The sequence below is a fragment of the Pyxicephalus adspersus genome, chromosome 5 (genome assembly GCF_032062135.1).
Source record: "Pyxicephalus adspersus chromosome 5, UCB_Pads_2.0, whole genome shotgun sequence".
NCBI classification, from domain to species: Eukaryota; Metazoa; Chordata; class Amphibia; order Anura; family Pyxicephalidae; genus Pyxicephalus; species Pyxicephalus adspersus.
This window is the reverse complement of record NC_092862.1, coordinates 132,496,514-132,508,653: the sequence shown is the minus strand read 5'-3', so window position 1 is coordinate 132,508,653 and position 12,140 is coordinate 132,496,514. Positions and strand designations below refer to the sequence as shown.

Sequence of the window (12,140 nt, the reverse complement as noted above, 5' to 3'; positions counted from 1 at the left end):
ATTTGGATTTGTTTGTTATTTACTTGAAAAGTTAATTTTACTTAATGGTGTTTTAAATAAACGGCTGCTTGCCAGCCAATTAAAATCCAAGATTTGTGTTGGGGTATTTAATGGGGGGGGGAGGAGTGGTTGGTAAGCAGGAGGAGGTTTGGAAGTAGTCGGAAGTTATGACAATGTTTTTCACAAAGGATGGGCTAGAAGGTCCGAGCTACCCTGGTCATGTTCACAGATAACAGGTTACAGAAATAAGTTGCATTCTCATATTCTGTCCTTTATCAGTGAGAGGGTCAAACTTGCAGGTAGGTTGTGCTGCATACATTTTAATTCAATGGTTTGAGTTCATCTTGTAAACGCTTCTTAACATCATTCTTTGAGCGACATTCTTATAGTTGAAAATATTTACTTTAGCAAAAAACGTATATTCTAAATCTGAACTCTAGCAGTAGTTAGACCCAGATGTATTTTTGTAACATTGAGTTAACTGCTAATGTTTCTCTGTATAGGCCAGGGGTGTCAAGCTCAAATACACAGAGGGCCGAAATTAAAAACTTAGACCAAGTCAGGGCCAAACTTGAAATTTATTGAAAAAATTGAGGAAGTTTACTACTTCATCTATAAATAACAAAAACAAACCGCTCTACACACACTTTGAGGTTGAAAAGACTAATTTCTATCTATGCAGCGTGTGTGTTGTTCATCCTCTCACATCACAAGTTTGTCTGACACTAAATATTACACTATGCAGTATCTAATGGAAAAAAACAAACACAATGCCCCTGGTAGTCATGCACCATGTGATCATTGCCAAGACTTTGTGTCACATGATTGATGTACAGGAATAAAAGTGTTGCATGTATTGAAAATTATGATGTAAGGTGGTAAAGTGGGGCGGGCCAGATATAGTTCATTTCTGGAATTCTTTGGGGGGGGGCAAAAAAAGGACTTTGAGGGACAGATTTGCCCCAGGGGCAAGAGTTTGACACCCCTGGTATGACACCCATGGCTGACAGTTCTTTGAATTGCAATGATAATCTAAGTGAAGAGACAACTGTGACTTCCCTTGCCAATCAATAATCTTTGGTTTCTGATGATCCTGACAACAATTAGGCACAATTTGTTACTTCCTGGCCCTGAAGCTCACTGATTTATTTATGTGTATCTGCACATTCTAAAGCTGTTTGCAAGCAGTAATGTACTATGCCTTTATTGTAGAAGAGACATAATATGTCCCTCCTGAAATAAAAATCCTACCTGCTAGCATTTTATTTTCTGCCAAGAAACCATTTTAATGGCTGCCTGAAAAGCAGTTTATTATTTTTTTCCCTTACTATTCCTGTTGTCTTTATGGCTGCTGTAAATTGAGAGAATTAACTTATTTAGGCTCCAGGTCACTTAGTCAAGACTGAATCATCTCCTCCCATCCACATGTAGCAGTGTTTGGTGACCAATGATGTTGCATAGAAAACAATGGAGCGATCCACCTGTACCCCTATAATGAGAAATATTGTGCTCTGCGATGGCCAAATAGAGTAACAGCGGATGCTATTAAAGTTAACCTGTTGCCTTTTCCCCCAATAGGCAAATTATACGTTCACTTTCCAGTTGCAGTTGCTTCCAAAAACACAAAATCCTTAAGGAGGTTTTAATTTGATTGGCAGGTCCAGCCTGAAATTTGACAGTAATGAAAACTGTGTTGCCAATAGAGATTTGAGAGCTCTGGTTACTCAATCCTTTGTTAAAATGTGATACAAGTAGTCTAGAAGGTTAGCACTCTATAACAAAGCCGCATCCTTCATCGGTACACAAAGGAGTTTGTAGTTACACATTGTTATGTTTCTGTGTTTTAGCTGTAGGGTTATTGTGCTATGGCCAAGACTTTGCTGCATACAATCACTGCTCTAGGAGGATCAGACATCAAATATGAACACATTTTTTGCCTTAGGATTTTATATAAATTCCTATACCAGTGCAGTGAGTTTCAAGTTGGCATTTTTGCTATAACATCAGAACTGTCAATCCATCGAATGCCAATATCCTGTACCCAGCAGCAACAATACATTCTGTATCAATTTAACTTCATTAAAAACTTTCTTTGAATTAAAGTATGGGAGGGTTTAGATTCTCTATCAAGTTTGATTGTCATCTGTGAACCCTTTGTTCCCCTAGAAATTAGAAGTTTTGTTTTGTTTTGCATAATGTGAGAATAAACTTTACATAACTTGTTAACCCTTCCAAATTCTAAAAAAATAGATACAATTAATACAAATTAATTTGCCAGCAGCTACAGCTTTTTAATAGTTGGTATACATATATACATATAGACTCGAATATAAACCGACTTAAAAATAAAGAGATACTTATTCTTGCCTGAAATTACTTTAACTCCAGTATAAACCTAGGGCACAAAATGTGGTCTTCACTTCTAACTATCAACAAAAATGCTAATCAAATAAGATGAATAAACACATCCATAGAATATAAATTAGGTCCAGTGATCACGTACAGTAATTTGCGTATGGCTGCCCAATGGCCAATGCATGAAGATGCCAGACTAAGACAAAAAAGAATAGAAGAGAGCATTACTGATCACTGGAAGAAAGCAGAAATAGTATCAACCAATGTATAGTAAGCAAGTTTGCCTTATACTTGTTATAGACAAGTTATAGACTTGTTTTTCAGTACTGAAAACATTTCATATACTTTTTCCTTTGCATTGATATTAAACTGTACACAGCAATATCTTGCTAGTTATATCTGTTCAGATTCCCTCATGAGTGTCTACTGTACGTTATCATCTCAGCAGCTTCTTCCTTTACACTATCCATTGACTGTAGTATAGGTGAACCCGAGACATTAATAATTTATTTCTGTACACTTGGAAGTTTCATACATAACCTGCACCAGATGGATACATAATATGACCAGATGAAGATACAGAATCATACGGTCAGAACACATGGGTTGCTAGCAATCAGAGGATTTCATACAGTGGGGTGGCCTGGTAAGTAGAAAAAGGTATAATCCCTGCAGAGACAGTGTACCCCCTGTGTGTTTTCATGCTAAAGTTTGAGGTCTGTTTTAATAAAAGACATAAAAAGAGAATAAAAAAATGAAGAACAGATAGACATCATTCTAAAACTTATTAGCTGTAAAGAGTTGTTTTGCTTCAAATTTTTGACTACAGAACTATTAGCAAGGACTTGTGTAATACACACATAGTTACAGATGTGAAATATCCGTTTTTGAAAACATGAACTTTAAACAGTTTAGTTTGGCTTAAACTGATCAGAATGTAATATTATTAATAAAGAAAATTAAACATAGTTTTCATTTTTTTCAGAGCCAGATATACCAAAGCCTACCTGCCCTGAAGACTTGTTCACCTGTATCTATGAAAAGCAATGTGTGCCCTTGTTTGCCAAGTGCAATGGTGTGGAAGATTGTAAAGATGGAACGGATGAAATCTTCTGCCCTACAGTGATCCCTAGCACAGCCTCTAAACCTAACTGTAGAAGTACTGAACGCCAGTGTGCTAATAAACGATGCATCCCAGCGATGATGTGGTGTGATGGTGTAATAGATTGTCTGCTGGGGGAAGATGAGTATAATTGTAGTAAGTGTTACTGATTCTGCCTTGGTTCGTCAGTTATGGAAATCATCTACCATCTGTCTCACTTTAAAAGATTAGGTTTTCTGCACCTGGACTGGACCGAGCAGAATGATTTTCATGGTTTAAAAGAAATATGTAGTTAGTTTGACCTGTTTAGAAATTTTGGGCTTTTTGGTTTGAGTGATGCTGGTGCAAAGGTGAAGGGCAGAAACCATTTAAAACCTACAGATACCTGTGTTAATCATCAAACTAATACCCCTGGATGCACCTAGGTTAATAAGACTGCACCAGTTAACATATGAACAAAAGCTTTTCAATATTGCTTGTTTAGGAACCTATCTGGGAGTGCATTTTCAAAAAGTTTAGGTATGTTTCTTGATGCTCATTAAGATTCCATTGAAAGCAATATATACATTCTAAAACACACATATATTATGCTTTGTTGACATCAATTAAAATACACGGACATGTCATTATGGTGTCATACACAGATGTAACTAGGGCCTAGGCCCAACAGTTTAATATTGCTATCCTCTGGAGATTATCAATCATTCCATAGAAAATAAGCTTTTATTACTTGCTGGAGTTTAAGTCTTAGTTTGTTTGGTGGTATCTTATGTTAGGATATTGGGACACAGTTTTGCCCAGGACAGAATACAAGGCTCCATGTACTAGCCCTGTGATTTAAGATGCTTCATAGGTGATGTAATTGAGAAAAGTTATGTAGTTTTATATACTCCCAGGACAGAATACAAGGCTCCATGTACTAGCCCTGTGATTTAAGATGCTTCATAGGTGATGTAATTGAGAAAAGTTATGTAGTTTTATATACTGATTGACAAACTCTGCACTTCAAACATACAGTATATTTTAATTAATAGAGGGCATTGTATAACTTTCTTACTATTTGATTGTAGGACTGGACTACGGGACACAGTTATGGAATGCATACAAAATATGGCGTTCTCATTTAGCCCTTCTGTACATATATAGGAATGTGTAAAATATGCAACTCTGAACATAACCATTCCGGCAGGCACAGCAATCATAAATCAGATATAAAGTTTTTATTATATATATATTGGGGTTGATTTACTAGAGGAATATAGACTGTTTGTTCCCTGTTGCAAGGAATAATTAACTAAGATTAGTAAATGAGATGGAGCATTTCTGCTGCCAGCTATCCAACTTTGTGTAAGGAAAAATCCCTTTTTTCTCTTTTTTTTAAAGTAACTTTTTACTACATTCACTAAGTTAATTATGTCTTGCGAGGTTATACATTGATAAGTGAAGAGCCTAAATGCCCCTAGTAAATCATCCCTATGGAGTTTCATGGCGAAATTGGGTGATGTGTCTTCCCGAAAATGAAAAAAAAAAAATGCTGAGGTATGTATTCTAGGAGGCAGGGGGTTTCCCCTTTCGACTTTACTTCTGCGGCAGGGATCCTCCCCTAAAAATGTTCAAAAAACAAGAAAGAAAAGTAAAAAAAAAAAACACATTTTTACATTATATAAAAATTTTATTTATATTTTACTATATTATTAAAAATGTGGTGATAGGTCAATTTTAACGAGGCAGATAACACTTATCCTTTGTAACTTATGACCAAATGTGCAAACTTCAACCATATACCTGCTTTTTATGACTTTGCACAACAAATATATATTGGTAACAGTAAAGCTCCCCCGCTGAGCTATTTTCTTGTGTACAATATATTAAAAAACAATCTTTACCATCTTTATTACCCTAGATGACCCTTGAGAAAACTTTTCATATTTTTTGACTTTTAAAAAACTTTTTTTTTTAAATTAGCAATATGAAACGCTTTAACTGACAGTTTTGTACAAGACCAGAAAGTTTTCTTCTAATGATTTCTCTTACTTTGATATGGAATCACAGCTCTAAAAATGAGGCTTTTACTTTATAGTTAAAACTACCTTTTGCTGATAAAATAATCTTTTCTTTTAGGTGATGAAATTTATCAACAAATATGCTTCAAGCTAAAGTAAACAAGATTAATATTTTTTTACAGTAAAGCTGTGAAATATGAAACTAATTACTGCAATCATTTTTTTCATCCAGAGTAGTTTTTTAGCCAGAGAGATTATAATTTTAACATTTGAAGGTTATACTGCTGTTTCTGTTCACATAATACTGCTATCATTATTATTATTATTATATACTTGTTTAAACAAATCAATATAGCTTACATTCATTTATTGTGACCTGTTTCAGTTATGCAGATATTGAGGCCGGCCATAGCTGCAATGTTATTTTTAAGCTGATATCTAAGGTTATAGGGTCTGATTAGCTTTAGGATCTCCCAGTATGGAGCGCTTACAGCTGAGTATTGATGCCAAAATGCTGAAAAGGTGCCAAGCTTTCCAAATCAAGATCTCTGTATTTACTGTGACATATGGGCCCTGATTTATTAAAGCTCTCCAAGGCTGGAGAGAATACACTTTGATCAGTGAAGCTGGGTGATCCAGCAAACATGGAATGGATCTGGTCCAGGATTTAAAACATTTGCTAGCAAATAGTAAATGATTTAGGAAATCCAGTCCAGGTTTTCTGGATTACCCAGCTTCACTGAAGAAAGTGTATTCTCTCCAGCCTTGGAGAGCTTTAGTAAATCAGGGCCATGGTCTTGAATTGTGCCACCTATATTGTGGAGGTGATATATCTTCCAAGATTGAAGAAGATAGACTATCATAAGGGAACCTGGGTGATCCAAAAAACCTGGAATGATTTTCTTAAAAATCAATTGCTATAGAGGCTAGACACAGCTCCTTCAGATATGCCTAAGTCTCAATCCTAACAGCTAGCCTTAGCACTAAATGAAAATCATAACTAACATGGTTTAGTAAAGTGATTTTTGGACAATATAAAGCAAGATATTGAAAAATAGGAATAAAGATGAAATAAGTCTTTTAGTTCTGGGTTGATACCAGGAGGTTGAAGGTACTATAGCTATACTGGAATTTCTGGCTCTGCCTTATACCAATTAGCATCTTGCTTGGCTTCAGGCCTAGTAAAGTAATTAGGTCCTCTGTGAATCTTCCATTCACTGTTATAAATTGTTTGGGACTTTAGCAAATTTGCATTTGTCATTGAATGACCCCTAGTGTGACCACATCATCCATCTAAACTAATTGTGTAATCTCTTCTAGCTTCTGTAACTCATACCAACGGTTCTGTTCTATGTGTTCCCTCCAATACATGGCTGAGTGTTGAGCAGAGGTGTGATGCGAAACCAGACTGCAGTAACTACATAGATGAGTCTCTGTGTTCAGGTATTGTTATTATGTCTGCAGTATATTTGAATATTAGAAATACCATAAACATTTAAGTCTTTGTTAAGCCAAAACATGTTAAGTACTAATGGTACACTTTGCAAACATTGCAAACCTTCTAACATTTCCAGACAGTGATATATTAGTTCTTTGTGCAATCAGCCTGCACTTATAATGTCTGGCTATGAGGATATTTGTGAGTCCATGAGCTAGCTTTCCTAAATGACCCAATCTTACAAAGTGACCCCAACTTTACAGCTCCCCCTAACACGAGAATGAGTCCAATCAGGAAGAGGAGAAGAAGAAAGATGAGACAAAGGCAAGGCTGTTCTCTAAAATGCCACGCCATCCAAATGGCGTTGCACAAAGTCTCTTTTATTAGGCAAGCCCTGACGACAAAAGATCTAATATGGTGTTGCAGTAACCCAATGCCTAATTTGAAGTCAATTTATTTTGACAACAAATAACCAATAAATGACCCTCCAGGATTTATGGACCTCATACAGTAGTAAATTAACGGATTTCAAACTTCACCATGTTGCCCTCCAGATCACATAACAAAGGTCCCTCCCCACTACTGCATAGATTTCCCTCTTTTTTGCTTTGTGAGACATTTAGTGGCGTGGAGACCATCCTAAAGCCATAACATACTACCAAAATCTCTTCCCTATTGACTTTAATGGTGTTCAGGTTCAGCCTAAAATCCATACATCAGGATGTGTTGGGCTCTATGACTAGGGCCCTAAATATGAGCCAGTCTTTATTATTCTGCACAAATGTTATCTCCACCCCTCCCTATCCCAAACTATCACAATGTTACTTCCACCCCTCTCTGTCCCAAACTATTACAAAAAAAATGACAGGTTTACACCTTGTCTCATCTTCCTTCTTCGTCCCGGCACAGGCTGGACGACGGGCGCTCCACCACACATAACCTACTCTCTAACACATAACCCTACCCCTCTAAATCCTTATCTAAGCTTAAACTCTGACAACACTGAATGCCTTTCTAATCTCCGTCCAAAACATTAGCAAAGCCATATAGTGAGCCCTAATGCTAAATTTATATTGTTTATTCACATCCAATCCTCTTTAGAGCTGCAATTTCAAATCCTAGTCAGTAACTACTGTTGTCTAAAAATTACATTTTGTGCATATACATTTTTTTTAAACATTCAAAAACTACACTGTTTCTTTGATGGCCCGTAATAAATATTATTATTATTTTTCAGAATGTCCTTATAGATATTGCAGAAATGGAGGAAAATGTGTTATTGAAAATAAAGTTCCAGTATGCAGGTAACTGTAAAGTTATATTGAATTCAAATTTATGCTATAAAGAAGAATTGATTGATTCATTGTTTTTTATAATACTATGTGCAACAAGAATTGTTAAATGTGGAAATGTTGAGGATAGACAGATGTCTAAATGGAGTCTTCATATTTATTGTAAAACAATGATACTCATAGTGTGAAACATGGAAGATTGCTGGCATAGAGACTCATAGCAGGTGGGAAGCACCAAAAAGCCAAGCCTTGTAAAAAATGTAGACCTCTGTTGACCACTGTCTCTCCCAGTAAAGGAGCATGCTGGATGGAACCTAAAGAATAAAACTATCATTCATGCAATTACTAGTGAAAATTTTATTAAAAATATTATAGTGGTGTACACATAAAGGTGTGTAGAACACATGGGAATACAGAATGAAGATAGGCAAGAGCAGAAACGTGACATGATAAGGTCCAGCTAAAGGACACAGCTTTTGCAGCTAACGTGAGCATTACATATTTAACTTTCCCCCTCTGACATAGAAACAGTAATAAAATAACCCTTATTATTAAATAAATGTTAAAAGTAATAACTTTTATTAGCATCAGTACTTGGAAGGTCATGTTGGTGCTTCATAACTAATAAACGTGTTTGGAACATTTGAAACAATTTTATTATGGCAAACAGAAGAGATGAATCGGGTTGCAGAGCAAGCACATTTATTGCCCGTTATGTCTTTAAAAACTAAATTCTAGCTTGACTTAGCTTGTCACGCTATTGTAAAGAGTCGTGTTCACTCAACACTGACCAACAAGTTATATTAAACAAACTTGGCATGTATACCTTCTTCTCTGCTGATCATACTTGGTATATATCGCTTCTTCTCTGCTGATCTTGTGACATCTGTCACTGAAACTAAAAATGAGAGAAATCGGAAATTTTGTACTGTGCCTGGAAGAGGCAATGGGGCTGAATTTCCAAAAGCAAATGGAACTAAACTAGACTTACCTGTCCTTGTTTTGAGCAGACAATGCCATCTTATTCCTTCTTCTCTTCCACAATCCCATCTTCTGTCTCCTTCATTGAATGGGCCAGGGTTTATTCTTGGCACCTGCAAGGGAAGCAGGAATTGCTGGGTATCCCTGTCAATAAACACTGAGCTGCTCATGCACAACTCAGTGAAATTTGACAGGTAGGGCTACGATAAGGCAGTAGGAATACTTATTGTACAAGACACATCACCTATCCCTTTATGCAAAAAAATCTTATTCACTAAGCTAAGTTAAATATCTCTTGCAAGGGGATAAATAATTTTCCTATGTGTCAGCCTATATTTAAAGTTTGGTCTTACACTTATTGAGCATAAGAAAAACATTAAAACTGTTATTGCTGCTTCTGCAAATGTTTTATATCTGGTTACCATTCCAACCTTTCCCACTTCAACTTAAACCAAACACATGGACAAGAAATTCTGAATTTTTTCAATTACTAAAACTTGTTCTAGATCATAGACCAATGCATTGGGCAAACTACGGCCCCCGGGCCATATATGGCATATTAGGCTTTTTTATCTGGCCTGTTGAACACTCTCTCTACTTCAGTGACTCTGCTAAAGTGGATCCGCTGACCATGTCCCCTGTACAAATCCCAGGCTCGGTGGAATAACCCGCTCAGATCTGCGATGGGGGAGTGAGCAAGGTTATGCCATCATGACGTCACATTCAGTGACACCCATCTTGCTGCTCCATCCATCTGATCCTTGCCTGGCCCCTCTGCCAAATTTTAGAATCCATTGTGCCCCCGAGTCAAAAAGTTTGCCCACCCCTGTCATAGATTCTGCTCATCCAGGCTGTACTGAAATCAGTGGCAAGTATAGTTTTCAGAAGCAAATATGAATAGGAAATATTTACCTTAATGTTAGTGATACATTTAAATACAGATGAATGTGGATATTGCTAATATCCTCAGGGTTTTGGTATTAAGCCACACTGTGATTTTAGTTGTAAAATACAATGATTCAATACTCCAGACTGACATGTGCTAAATAAAGGCTTTTGGCTGGATGTGCTAGATGTGACATTCACCCATTTATAAATAGGCTAATTGTCATGGTATGCACCAGAGCCCAGAGTCAATTACAGATGATGGTGAATGCCACTGAATGTGTGCCAAATGTCATATTTACAGATTTACAATATGCTTACAGAGCATGTGGTCACATCAGTTCTGCATGTTCCCCAGAGCATTGTGAGCCTTCAGCATAATATTGGTCCTGTGATATTTAGCAAGGTCTAGCAAATTCGTAGATGGATGTCGAGCTTCTTGATTCTCCACATTTTGATATTATTTTACAACCTATTTTTACCTGCACAATGTAGTCATTAATCATTCTGCAATGGCCTGTCGGAGCTGCTGTATGTGATTTCATCTGCTCGATTTCTCAGATCCCAGGTGGAAATTTTACCGTTTATGGAACTGAACAGATTAGGCCTCCAGAGGGCTGCATTGAAATAGATGATTTAGAAGACATAAACACCCTCATTTCAAAATAATTTGCCCTATTTCCTGAATGGCACTCCTGCATCTAGACTGTCTTTGTATGAGAAAATTACTAGACATTTATCACGATACATTGATATGTATATGCCAATAAATACTAGTTTAAGAAGAACTGCAGGCAAACTGCTGAATATTCAGTTGAAATGCATACAGGTTTGTTTATCCGGACTTACAGTTGAATTTTTATTCTTCTTCACTGCACAGGCAAACAGGAGGAGAAACATATATTTCCTAGTTCAGTATTTCAGCTTTCTATGGCACCTCTCTTTTCCGAGCTTGATCGTTGGACAATGAGAAAGATGTGGTTGGAGTTAGGCTTTCATTTAGATTATCAGTCATAGCCAAAAATATTGGCACCCTTGCATTTATGCCACAAAATGCACCACTTCTCCCAGAAAATTGTTGCAATTACAAATGCTTTGGTATTGTTGTGTTTATTTCTTTTGTTGGCACTGGAAGAACACAGAGGTCATGGGTCTTACAGCAGGACAATGACTCAAAACATACTTTAAAAAGCACCCAGAAATGGTTTAAGACAAAGCACTGGGGAGTTCAGTAGTGGCCAGCATTGAGTCCAGAACTAAATCCCATAGAGCACCTGTTGAGAGATCTAAAAACAGCAGTTTGGAGAAGGAACTCTTTGAATATAGCGGTCAATAGCGGTCAAGGAAAGCCTGGAGCATGCGAGTGAAAGGAGGATAGTGAAAGGCTGGCATGACAGTGCAGACAGGCAGGAAGACTGCGAGGGGTTAATGATTAGGTAATGGCATGTGCAGCACGTGTAGTACGTGCAGCACCAGAGGAGGGGGAGGTAAAGAAGGAAAGGAAGAGGTACAGGGAAGGGTTGAAAGGAGGGGTTAATTGGTCAATAAAAAGGTCAGGAGTGAGACAATAGGGGTCTTTTGCAAATAATCAGCGAGGAGGAAAGTTTTTTCCCACCCCCCCTCCCTGTTTTCTTGGTTAATGTTGGGCGGTTGAGGTCCTCTGGGGAGTGGTTTGTTCTGTTGATATTTTGTTGGGGGACCCATCTAAGGTATGGAGTTCCGGTGTGGTAAATTGTTGGTTGGCGGCCTGCACTAGGAGGGGTATGACGTTCCTGAGCTGGTTGGCTGAGCGGCGGGAACAATTGCAGGATTACGGTGCAGAGCCAAAAAGGTTTTAGAAGTGTTGGGACCTTTAGAGGACATGTAACGAAATGGTTGGGTGAAATATGGTTGTTGGCTTATTGGTCATATTTGTTATTTATAATTTTATTTTGTTCAGTTAAAATAATTTTCATTTATATGGTTATGTAAAGTTTTATTTATATAGTTTAAATAATATTTTTATGTTATATTTATTATTTATTCTTTAATATGTTAATTTATGTTTTGTTACAATTTTGGTTAATAAAAGGCCTACGGGCCAT

The 12,140-nt window shown here is 37.0% G+C and overlaps 1 protein-coding gene across 1 annotated transcript in view; it reads left to right on the top strand.

The window, feature by feature from the left end:
* Nucleotides 1-12,140, top strand: part of MALRD1 (MAM and LDL receptor class A domain containing 1) — a 225,882-nt gene that overhangs the window by 185,840 nt on the left and 27,902 nt on the right. Inside the window, exons 33-35 of the mRNA XM_072413411.1 lie at nucleotides 3,341-3,613; nucleotides 6,781-6,903; nucleotides 8,136-8,202. Of these exons, the coding sequence (XP_072269512.1) occupies nucleotides 3,341-3,613; nucleotides 6,781-6,903; nucleotides 8,136-8,202 (463 nt within the window). The remainder of the gene's footprint in view (nucleotides 1-3,340; nucleotides 3,614-6,780; nucleotides 6,904-8,135; nucleotides 8,203-12,140) is intronic.